The 12,555-nt window shown below is 31.2% G+C and overlaps 1 protein-coding gene across 1 annotated transcript; it reads right to left on the bottom strand.

Annotated features, from left to right (window-relative positions):
* Window positions 1–838: 838 nt before the first annotated feature.
* On the bottom strand, window positions 839–11,550 carry LOC139487137 (uncharacterized). Its single transcript, XM_071272122.1, has 7 exons — window positions 11,448–11,550; window positions 10,706–10,831; window positions 8,872–8,996; window positions 8,160–8,241; window positions 5,364–5,474; window positions 3,174–3,298; window positions 839–945 (listed from the first exon to the last, which is right to left on the bottom strand). The coding sequence occupies exons 1-7, from the start codon at window positions 11,509–11,511 to the stop codon at window positions 931–933; spliced, it is 648 nt and encodes a 215-aa protein (XP_071128223.1). The 5' UTR covers window positions 11,512–11,550; the 3' UTR covers window positions 839–930.
* Between the last annotated feature and the right edge of the window lie 1,005 nt (window positions 11,551–12,555).

Here is a 12,555-nt window from a genome sequence, read left to right as displayed (position 1 = left end):
TGAATTACAGGCTCATGAAGAATCTTTTTGAATCAATGGTTTTGTTTAAGTTTATATTTTAATAATTGCAATTGAGGTGGTACATAACACTACGGGGAGATGACTATGTAAAATATAAAAACGATTTAATATACATTCTATTGATAAAAGTTCTCGGTGATCAAACTTAGTGTTTGTGAAACTGCTATATGTCCAATGATTTTTTTTTCTCAAGAAACTGCGTGGTTCACTGGTTGACGTTTCGTCCCCGAGGGTATCATCAGCTCAGTAGTCAGCACTTCGGTGTTGACATGAATATCAATTATATTGTCATTTTATAAATTTTCTGTTTACAAAATTATTAACTTTTCGAACTACTAAGGATTTTCTAATCCCAGGCATAGATTACCTTAGCATTTGGCATAACGTTTTGGAATTTAGGGTCCTCAATGCTCCTCAACTTTTTACTTGTTTGGCTTTATACTATTTTGATCTGAACATCACTGATGCGTCTCATGTAGACGAAACGCGTGTCTAGCGTATTAAAGTCTGGTGCCTTTGATAACAATCAAGCTTTTTGAATTTTTTTCTTATTTTTGACAAAGTGTCAAAGTAAATATTTTGTCAAAATGTTATGAAAATTAAACGAGACAATTTAAATTAAGTCAAGGTGTTTGATATCAAGCTGAAGTCGACGTACTATTGAAACACTCACATCTGCATGCATGGCATGACCATACCAACCAATGCAATAGTAGAAAAGAAACTGATCACTCTCATAGTTGATTCTTTTTGTTTTGTTAATTTTGTAATTTCTTTAGGGGGAAGGGGGCGTTCTTCAAACAGTCTTTGTGAAGCATTGTTTTATTCTTTCTTTTTTATTTTTAAAACAAAAAAATATCTGCTTTAACGATTTTATTGCATCAAGTCCTGCAATGGCATACATCCTCTCTACGGACACACTCTCTGAAAAACACAATATTATAAATTAACATGATTAACAGACACAAAAAAATATAACTACTATCTGAATTAAAAATTGATATATCATGCTACATTTTTGTATATATTTGTATAGGTTAGAAAATATTTGTCAACAAGTGATTATGTGCGCTATTGCTCACTAATGATACACCCGTCCTCTTAAAACATTCGTTCAACAGGAAGTTGTTAAGTGATGAAACTGAAAACGCACACCACAGTACAACTAACTTAAATAAATCCTGAAACCAAATTTCAGAAATCATTGTAGTGTAGTTCCTGAGAATAGCGTGATGGCAATTTTCAATTTGGCTACCATGTGTAAAATGATATAAGTGTTTGGTAAACAGGAAGTTGTTAAGGTATGAATCTTAAAGCCAATCACACGGTATAGCTGACTTATATAAACCCTCAAATCAAATTGTAGAAATCCTAGTATTGTAGTTTCTGAGAAAGATGCGAATAAAAATATCCATTCGATGGACGGACTGTCGGATGGATGGATGGTCGGACGAACAGACAGAAGTAAACAGTATACCCCCAGTTTCCTTCAAGTGGGGATATAGTTATACGGAACATTGTATTGATTTAAATTGTTATGCATCATGTAAAAACCATCATTACTTTATTTACACACATTCAAGTCATATGAATGTAATTGGAAATCTGTAAAACCTGTGAAACTGATATTCTTGATTTCTTCGATGTGATGATGTTTCAACAGTTGTTATATTTGGCTCTTTTACTTTTGTCAATTTCTATAAAATCGAGAGTGGAAATAGGGAATGTGTCAAGAAAACAACAACCCCACCATATAGCAGACAACAGCCAAAGTCAACCAATGGGTCTTCAATGCAGCGATAAACTCGCATCTATACATTGTAAAATGTTAAATGGAACAGCTTTATTGTCTCAATATTCTCTCAAAGGTGACGGGAAAATTGATGGTCAATTGTTAGTTTAAGATAGTCGATGTGTTAGAAATTATAAAATTCAATGATAAATATAAACCAAAATGTTAATTTTCTAAAATTTGTTATCATATTCTTTTTTTACATTTACAATCGTTCTTCTATTGCGCATGTGAGGCCTCGGTGGTCGAGTGTATAAATAGTAACTACTATAGTCCCTAGCCAGTCAACACCGAAGTTGTGAATCAAACATGGCTCGTGCGGGTGCACTTGACTTCAATTCTAATTGACTATAATTGTCAGTTTTTTTCTATCGAAGGTCGGTAGTTTTCTTCTGGCACTACAGCTTCCTCTACCAATAAAAAAATCTAGCCATCCCGATATGCCCAAAAAGATGTAATTAAAAGTGACAATGTATTTAAGAGGCATATGTTTGCTTTAGAATTACAATGTCCTTTATCAATTTAAAAAAAATGATACACTAAAGCCAATACAAGACAAGAAAGATATTCTTGAGTTTGGTACGCAATCCACAATTATTGACCGCGTCGGGCAATGATGACATTTTCGTACAAAGGTGTTACTAATGAACAACACTCGACATTGACTGTACTACATGTTATCGGATTATTTATAACAGTGTTTACAATACAAATGAGGTTAAGATATTTGTTCAAATGTACAAGAACAAATTCAAGATATGAGTCTTTTATTGCATACAGTTCTGTCTTATGTAGTAATGCTGTATTTTGATTTGATGAGAAATATGATATTTTTCACCAATTTCCTATATATTGAAATATTCTTTTCTCTGTTGGTGTATTTTTAACAAGGGACTTCCATTTGCTGAAGTATTGGCTAGCAACTACCACAGCATATGGGAAGTACCATGTCTTAAGATAACGCGAATTCTGAAACCTCGGCTAGACTTTTCATAGGATACCTGATTACAATAAACATTCCGAGGTCAAAATGGATACAAAGAGCATTCGTTAGAATTAAACAATTAAATCATGCTAACAAGGGGCATTTGCCAAAAATAGCGGTTTCGAGGTTAACATTTTTCCCTCGTACGTACGGCTTCAGAAATGTGCTCTTAACCAGGTTTTTTTTGGCAAGAATCCCTTGTACGAATACGAGTATGAATACTTTATTTCTAAAAAAGACATACTACCGAATACCAGGCGAGACTAACCTTAAGTTTTCATGATTCATGATGATGTTGTACTAGTAGTTATATATTAAAATTTCGAAGGGTTTATAATATTTCTAATTAAAGGCTAAACGAAGGAGTATACTTACTCGTTGATACTCGCATAGGTAGCTATTACGATAATTATAATTCTGATTTTTCCATAACCACGTGGCGAAATTATAGTCATACTGAATATCCACATACACTAACTCAGCCTCATTACGAAAAAGGCCTGAAAAAATTAAACAAATATTTATTTCGTCAATCCTCCTATCAAGTAAAAAAAAATACAGCTTCAATGTATACGCTGCCTCGTCTTGTGGAAGATCTATCTGCTGTTTCATAATCTCATAAACAAATTGTTCCTTAATGTCTAGAGGCACTGTTATATTCGAATATTTTTCTACAAATGATGAAAGAATATCTCTATCCACAATAGTCACCGATATCTTTTCAAGTGCCATTGAACCCGATGCTTTCTCCGATAACTATCTTCCGAATTATAAAAAGAATAACTGTTATAATTTTTTCTTGGAAATAACGTCACGTCATTGGTTGAATTTCAACTGTTTATGACGTTTTTAACCAATCAAGACGCTTTGTGTACACTTTGGAAAATATTACCAAGAAGTATTAGAATCTGAAACGGCAAATTAAAGGATAATATTTGGTTACCGATAATTTACCTCGAATTTTTTTTAAATTTTTTTATGGGAAACATATTCTGAAATGTAATGTCATTGAACAGTACCCATCTATAATACTAAAATTACGAGGTCCAATTTGCCAGCCGTCATCACGTAAAAACGACGAATCAAAGAATTCAACTTTATATATAACTTATATAGTACAAAGGTGTAGATTAAAAATTACACCACTCCAGGTCCTTTTGTTTTCCACGTAATTAATATTGCCAATAATTAAGAGGTTCCGGGTCGAGTCCGATACCGATACCAATAGTATATTCACCTGTTACCGATTACCTTATATGTACGTTCTGCATCTGACAGGCGCACCACCAAACGGTATATTCAGGATTAATAAGCTATATACATGATATACACGGGTCATAACCACAGGATTGACACTACTAAATTGTCAAATGGTTACCTATTGTAGTATTTTAATCAGTAAGACTTTCTAAGAAAAAATACGAATACTAAAAATCTGGACTAAAAATAAGGCGTATAGGTACAGTTTTCAATTTGTTAGCGGGCAAGACGTAAAACAGCGAATCAAAGAATTCAGCTTAATTTATAACTAATATAGGACAATGCTTTTGATTAAAAAATGCTCCATTCCAGGACCTTTTGTTTTCCAAATAATTAATATTACGAATAATTGATAAGTTCCAGTTCGACGGGTTCAAACAGAAATATTTTAAAGCAGAGAAAACTGTGTATCTTATAATCGGCATGACTATATCAGATGACAATACTAATACTAAAATAAGGCTTGCGCATAGTTATATACTTTAATTCAGTCACGGACCCGCGATATCACGGGTGTGTTCTAGTCTAATTTAAAGTAATTACTTTTTGTCTATGGTATATTTTTTTTAAATTTATTTTTAAATGAGCCCACGGTTATATTACGTGATAGTGTATTTTAAAGCGACACGTCGATATATTGAACTATATGGACATCAGTGTAAATGCTGCAATTGTTTGCACTAGTCCTAAAAATTGTCTTCTTCGATACCATTTTTAGAGTTAAATCATATTTAGATTGTATTAAAAAACATGCAAAATATACAAAAGCGATCGAATTGCATACCCATTAGTCGAAAACAAACTTTATTGCTTGCTGTTCGGTGTGAGCAAAGGCTCCGTGTTGAAGACCGTACTTTGACCTATAATGATTTACTTTAACACATTTTGAGACTTTGATGGAGAGTTGTATCATTGGCACTCATACCACAACTTCTTATATCTATTGACAACGCCATGGGAAAAAAACGAAATTTAACTGAAAGAAATCAGCAGTATACGAAATACAACATATAAAAGATAGAAGTGATATCAGGTGCTCTGGAAGTGTAAAAAAATCTGCTCAAATAGTGGCCACCGACGGGTTTTAAATGTAAGTAAATACCCGTTCTGTAGTCCAATTCGTAAAAAATATTTTTATTGTTTTATCTGTTATATAATACCTAATGTAAAAGTGCTGATCCTTATTAGTCTATTGATTTTGTTCTAAAAAAATTTTATATATACATTTATATATATATATTTACTGTCTCATTGACGTATGGTGTATAAACTGTAAATGAATTATACTAAGTACGTCAAATTTACCTGATCCAAATGGGACAGATGTTTTTGAAAATGGACTATTTTCTATGTCAAATATATAGTTCCCATCCTTGTCTCTATCATTTGCACCAGTCCATACAACTCTTGTACGGACTGTAAAAAGAATTAAATGTAAAATTGAAAATCAGTAGAATAAAAATAAAGTATGAACATAAATACCAACTCCAATGAAATATTTTAAAAACGTCCTTAAAACTTGATAAACTTAATACTTAGCGAAACTAATGGGAAACAACTCCCATATTCCTGACTGGAATTTTTCAAAGAAACAAGATAAATTAATACTGTTGAGGTTGAAGGAAACAACACACATAAGTTACAACGATGTAAAATGTTATGACGCGTAACCATATAGGAACAGATTTAAAAAAAATGTTTGTCGTAATAAAAGTTAGTTTTGTAAATATGGAAAATATAAATATAAAATAAACATATCAAATGAAACGGTTTTTTAACATTGACTAAGTTACATATATGTTTCTAAAATCGCTTCGATACTAAAATACAACGAACCTAATCTACATAAGCAAAGATAAATTCTTTTCTTGAGTAAGAATTTAAACAGCCAGAAAGTGGATTTTTTATAAATCAATATAACAATGTACCTTACAATAAAAAGAGCTATAATTCGTTGAATTAGTCAATACATAGAAACTTGGATATTTTTTTATGTACTTTGTTTTGTTTGAAGGGGCTATCCTTAACCAATTTACATTTTTTATGAATATTTTTTGAAAATGAGGTTAATTAACAAAGGAATTTTTTTCTGAATAATTTTTATAGTTTTCAACAGCTGCTTTATCGTGAACAATATCATAAAATACAGTGAAATAATTAAGGAGGTAGACCTAGGTTAAGGGAAATAACTCTTAAAATCATCAGTACGTTTGTGTCAACCATTTTCAAAAATATATTCTAAGCTTCTAGGTTACATAGATTATTTTCAATCTGTTTCAGGTAAATGCTTAAAATAAATTGATGAACTTGACTTTTACAAACGCTTAACTGATTTAAAGAGTTATCTCCCTGGACAAAGTTTTACCTCCTTAATCAAAGAAGAAAGCCATGAATATATATGTTTGAAAAATGATTTGCACCTTATACGACCATTGTCATACATATCTTCCGTCCTGTACGAAATGGCACACATATAAATCTGCACTTGACAGGAAATGGTAAACATAGATATATTCCATTGCGTATGAAATAGCAAACATAAGTCTCTTTCGTGAAACACGAAATGGTTTGCATATAAATATTCAAAGAATTATAAAATTTCATTCGTATAAATCTTCCAAAAGGTACAAAATGATTAACATATAAATATTCGTTGAGGTATGAACTGGTCATCGTACGAAATAATCATGGTACAAAATGGGTTTTGTAAGGGTAAGAAATCGGGGAATGAAATTACTATAATTCAACGACTTAGACAGATACCCATACATATATATTTAACAAAATAAAACTCAATTTCAATTAAAGAAGTGGCCTTATCTTTTGCAAGTTCTATTATTCAGTCAACTCTTGTAGAATTGCAAACTATTTGTACTGTGAACTATGTTTTTAAGAACGTGTGATTTAATTTTTTAAATACTAAAGTACTGCGAAAATAATGAAATTTGTTCACATGATGTGAGAATTGATGTTTTTGTATGATACGATTAATTATTTGCACGATGCAATGTTTACTGCACCAAATGGAAATAATCGAAGTTATATTATCAAAAATTCAAAACACAAGGCAAACATTAAACAGCTGATAGAAACAAAACAGATGAACATGTTAAATTTTTTATCATAAAATCAACTGATTTTTTATTTCACAAGGGCTTCAACTCAATCAGATTGTTTAGTATAGTTTGTGTATGTGTATGTTCATTTGGTAAACACACTCCTCTAATATTGAACTATTGATAATTGATAGTTCCTCATTCCTAATGATAATGGTAAATTTAGGCAAAAGTAGGTAGCATATATCAAATATTTAATACCTTTCTTACATTTGTCGTTTCGGGGGCTTTTATCATTGTTGAAGGCCGTACGGTGACCTATATCATTAATTTATGTGTCATTTGGTCTCTTTCATAGAATTGTCTCATTGACAATCATACCACATTTTCTATTTTATATTTACATTTGCTTCATTGATATGAAGACTTAAAATTGAACAAATGAAATTACTGCGGATTCATAATTATTCGTTGAATCCAAATTATCGTGGATAACGTGTGTAAAAGTGAAACCAAGGAATTAAAAGTTCAACGAATTACATATTTCCAATAAACGTGTATGCATATTCCATCAAAACCACGAAATTAAATATTCACGAAAATGTACGTTTTCCTTAATCCATGAAAATTGGTCCCCACGAAAATAATTGAACCACAGTAGTTAATATTTAATCAGGCAAAGGCAACTTTAGGTGAATTTGCTGTTCTGTAAAGGTCTTTTTTTCCCTAACGCTTCTGCATTATAAAAACTTCCCTAGTTTTTCGATAAAGTCAAAATCACGAATTAAAATTGTTATTACGAAGTGGAAAAATTGTTATCACAGCTAAAATTTGTCATGACAATATTGTGGGACTAGTTATAACAGTTTTTAGTATATCTTAATAACAGATTATATTCGTTGTCATATTTTTTCAAATACGTTATAATGGATTATAGAGGATTAAGTTCGTTCACACGAATTTTATTGATTTGTTGATTGTTTTGTAATACGTAATTACTGAATAACTTCATTCACACAGAATTAATGTTATATTCTCAACTTACAGATTTGATCTCTAACATCATTGGCTTCTTGTATAGTGTTCGGTCTCCACAGATAGGCACCTGGTGTACTGGCACAAATCAACTGAAATTTAGTAAGATAACACTCATTTAAATTTTACATTTCGGTCACTAAATTTGTTTGTTCTTAATACCGTTGATTCATTAATATTTGTTGATACCAAGTTTCGTTGATTTAGTGGGTAAAGATAAACCACAAAATTAGCCAAAAGAAGTAAAATCAAATATACAATCGGTGCAACTTTGGGGGACAGATTACTGTTTTCCGCGTCGTGTATAGAAAGCATTTTACAGAAAACTTTCCCTCAAAATTGTGCAGATTGATATTTTAGCTCTTGCTTGACCGAGTACCAGGATGTTCCACCACAGAGAAGGTAACCTGTAGAAAAATTGTTGATTCTGGAGTTGAAATAGATAGAAGAAGATGTGGTATGAGTGCCAATGAGACAACTATCAATCCAAGTTAAAAAAAAAACTTTAAAAAAATGTTAACCATTATTATAGGTTAAAGTACGGTCTTCAACGCGGAGCCTTGGGTAATCTTTCATTACGCTTATAATGTAGAGATAACGTAGTAAATTACTTAAGTCAGTGATAAAGAATTCTGTAATGTCACTGGATAAGTACATAAAAAATATCTTAATTAATTTTACTTTCTTCCTACAGATTAATAGTGATTAATTAACATACTCACCTTGGCTTTCTCCCACAATTCAGTACTACGACGACTATAGAAATAACAATCAGCACTATTTGTCTGGTTTGCTAAAAGAACGAACCCCTTTGGACAAGTTTCCGGAACACATGGCGCTTTTAACACTAAAAATCAATTTGGTTAAATTTGATCCGTAATCGCAATTAAAACATAAACAGATGAAGCGATGGCGTAATTATAATAACGTAATGAATAAATTACTTTGATCAAATGTTGCAGAACGTCATTTAAACATAAACGATACCAAATGTCTGCACCAGATGCGCATTTCGACAATCAATGTCTCGTTAGTGATGCTCGAGGCCAAAATATTTGTAAAACGAAAGCTAATTAAAGACATGAAGAGCTATCAACCAAAAAAGGATACAAACATATAGCCAAAGCTGGACAAAGAATCAAAGCTTTGCATGTGGAAAATATATTCCTTCATTTTGAAATTTTGAATGAAACAAACATAATATAGAGATATTGAAATACAGATTATACAGGTATTTCTTTGGAATGATTGGCAATAAAACCACTCTCCACAACAGACAATCTTGTTGTGCAATTAATGCATAGACATGTTTTTGTTCACATCTGTTTATGAAACATAAGCCCCATTAATGAGATTTAAATAAATAAAATGAATATAAGAACAAAAGAAAAACAGAGAAGAAAGAAAGACGGAAGGGCAATACTTACGTTGCAAGTAAATATCAGATTTATGTGTAAAGTTTAAGTTTTTAAAGGGTACAATTATTGCAGTGGAATACTCTTTTGTCGTTAAAATAATTTGTAAAGAAACAGAATACCTTAGTTGTGATGTTCTTTTTAATTTTGCATATTGCAATCAAGGCACATAGCGAATTCCAGCGAAGAAATACAGTTGTTTCCTTTTGACCTTTATGCTGATTTAGAAATGGGTGATAACGATATTTTTAAACTTGATTTCACAAAAGGAAACAAATGGAATCTATTACTTTGATTTTGGACGGGTTATTTCTTCTTACATTGTACAAAATTAAAAAGAAACAATAATTAAAACTGTTCTTAATGTTGGTGTACAAAAAATCATTTATTGCAAAGTTAGAAACAATGTGTTATGCTTTTTTCTATGAAGATATTAAATATAACAATCAAAATTAAAACCTCATTACAATAAGGGTACACATTATATAAGTAAATAATCAAATTATACAGAAGAATGCAAGTTCTATGTGATAAACTAAAAGAGTTTTAAAGGAGATGTGTCTTCTAATCCAAGTATCACAAAAATACTGAACTCCGAGGAAAAGTCTACAGAAAAGAATCAAAAGCCCAAACACATCAATTGAAATGATTACAACTGTCGTACACCTGTCTTGGTATAGGCAATGACGTTTATACATTTGCTCTTTACACAATACATTCCAATATATTTATAATATTCTACTGAAATACTAGTGGAGTGAGTGCCTACTTTCAATTTGTTAATTTAAGCAGTGAGTAGATGAGACATCCAGTATCAAAATCTGAAACATTACGAAATCTTCAAGGACAAAATGGCAGCTGAAACAACTTTAATTAATTGCTTTTTTTCGACTAGAATATTGCTAATGTGATATTTTAAGTACAAACATGTCATACTTAAATGTTTTGTCTTTGTTGGTTGTACAAAACGCCATCATCGTCGTTGTTGAGCGAAAAATATTTCAAAAAAGGAATGAAAACTGTTCCATGTTTCTTTTTTTTTTGTCCAAATATAACTATCTATGTCTATGAAATTCCTTTGCATTCATTCGATTTGATCAACAGTGACAAACACTACTGCCTGCTTTATTTGTCTACTTACGTTTGCAACATGGTTTGCCATTGCAGCATTTTCCGTTGTACGTCCATTCAGACCCGAATGTCTCATTACATGGAACACCTTTCTTTCCACAGGTACCATTGGAGGCGAGGCATATCCCAGAAAGAACTGAATAGTACAGTACTCCGATACAATATAGCATGATTTACTTTGATATATATACATTAACATTACACAATCAGGATATAAATATAAAGTCATAGTTTATTTCTCAAATTGATTTGCTTAACCATGTTGAATATAGGACACAATGAAGAATTTTGTTAATTTTAAGAAAAGGTCTATATATATATTGTTGTTGCAGTATGATTTCTCATGAATAAAATTTTCGCAATTTGCTCGAGATGCTCGTAACTCTGCTTAGAAAATTTAAAACTTGTTCTTCTTAAAAACAGTTTTTTTTGTTATTGTTGTTAGGTTAACCTAGGAAAGTAGTGTTGAACAGTTTTGTACAGCTCTGTAGCTCGACGAAAGTAATGATATTATCGTTGTAAACTGAAGGTGTGTATCCCCAAATAACTATAAAAACAAATTGTAGATAATTTTGTTAACATGATTGAATATCTGTGACATAAAAAGGTTTTAACTCTGTCTGTCTCATTTTAGCTCCCGAATGCAGAACGTTTGATCAGAGTTAAAGGATCGTACTTTTAATATTATGAGAGAGTCAGGCAGCCTAATCTTTAATCTTCACTACAGCGTTTTAAAGATACAGGATACTTACTGCCGCCATTTGACACATCAATTGTGCAAAAGATGAAAACAATCAAACAACAATTCTTCATCATAATTCTGAAATGAAAACTCGTCTATATGAATTTATATTCCAAGTTATTTAGAAATAAACTCATTATCGATACAGGATTGAAATTTATATTTGCGCCAGATGCGCGTTTCGTCTACAAATATGGCATAATTTAGAAAGAACCGCAAACCTGAAGTCAGCGAAGTGAGCATGTATGTATTAAATGTTATATTTTGATTGCCGATTTGAAGTTCCAAAAACTTGTAACAGTTTTTAAACCAAAGTCCTAACTTACCAATATAAGGGTTTGGATGATGTATGAAAGCACATTGACGTGTAAGCATTGCAGTGGATTTTAGTTTTGCTTTAAAAATATATTGATAACGAGCATTAACTACCAATACCACTGTAGTTCACTTTTTATGAGTTAAAATTGGAAGTGGGTAATCGGACTGTCAAACAATTGTTTTTTAATTATTTTTGTTAGGGATTCGTATTGATTTGTTTGGTTTTAAATTTTGTTCTTTGTGATTTTCAATTTTAAGTGTCATAGTTGTTTATAAGGATTACAGTTTTATTTAGCAAAAACGTGTTAGAAATTCAACAGGATCAGTCTAGTTCAGGGGTAAGAAAACATCCGAACATTTACAAATTTGGTATGACGTATTGTAAGATAAAATTTAATTACTAGTTCCTAATATCGTAATGCCAAGAAAAGAATGTGTTGTGGAATATCAACATACAATATTTCAAAGAAGTTATTCTATAACAGAAATGTAACAGAACCTGATTAGTGCTTGACAATGGACTAACTAATTCATAATATATATTTGTTACTAGGCTGTAAAAAATAATGTCGTATGGCTAACGTAGCTGATTTCAAATTTCAGTACACTTAAATATGACTTGTGACTTTACAATGATTTTTCATCGCTAGCAAGGTTTGTATTTTAGTCTGTTCGGTGTTCGAATGTCTGTGTGTCTTGTCAAACTCTAAAATTATTTCTGCCTATTAATTAAGTTTGTTGTTTGTTTGATTTGAATACTAACAGTGTACTGTATGATTATTATATAGAGAGTATAAAAA

The sequence above is a fragment of the Mytilus edulis genome, chromosome 8 (genome assembly GCF_963676685.1).
Source record: "Mytilus edulis chromosome 8, xbMytEdul2.2, whole genome shotgun sequence".
Classification (NCBI taxonomy): domain Eukaryota; kingdom Metazoa; phylum Mollusca; class Bivalvia; order Mytilida; family Mytilidae; genus Mytilus; species Mytilus edulis.
Note: the sequence above shows the minus strand (reverse complement) of the source record. Positions and strands in the feature narration are given on the sequence as shown.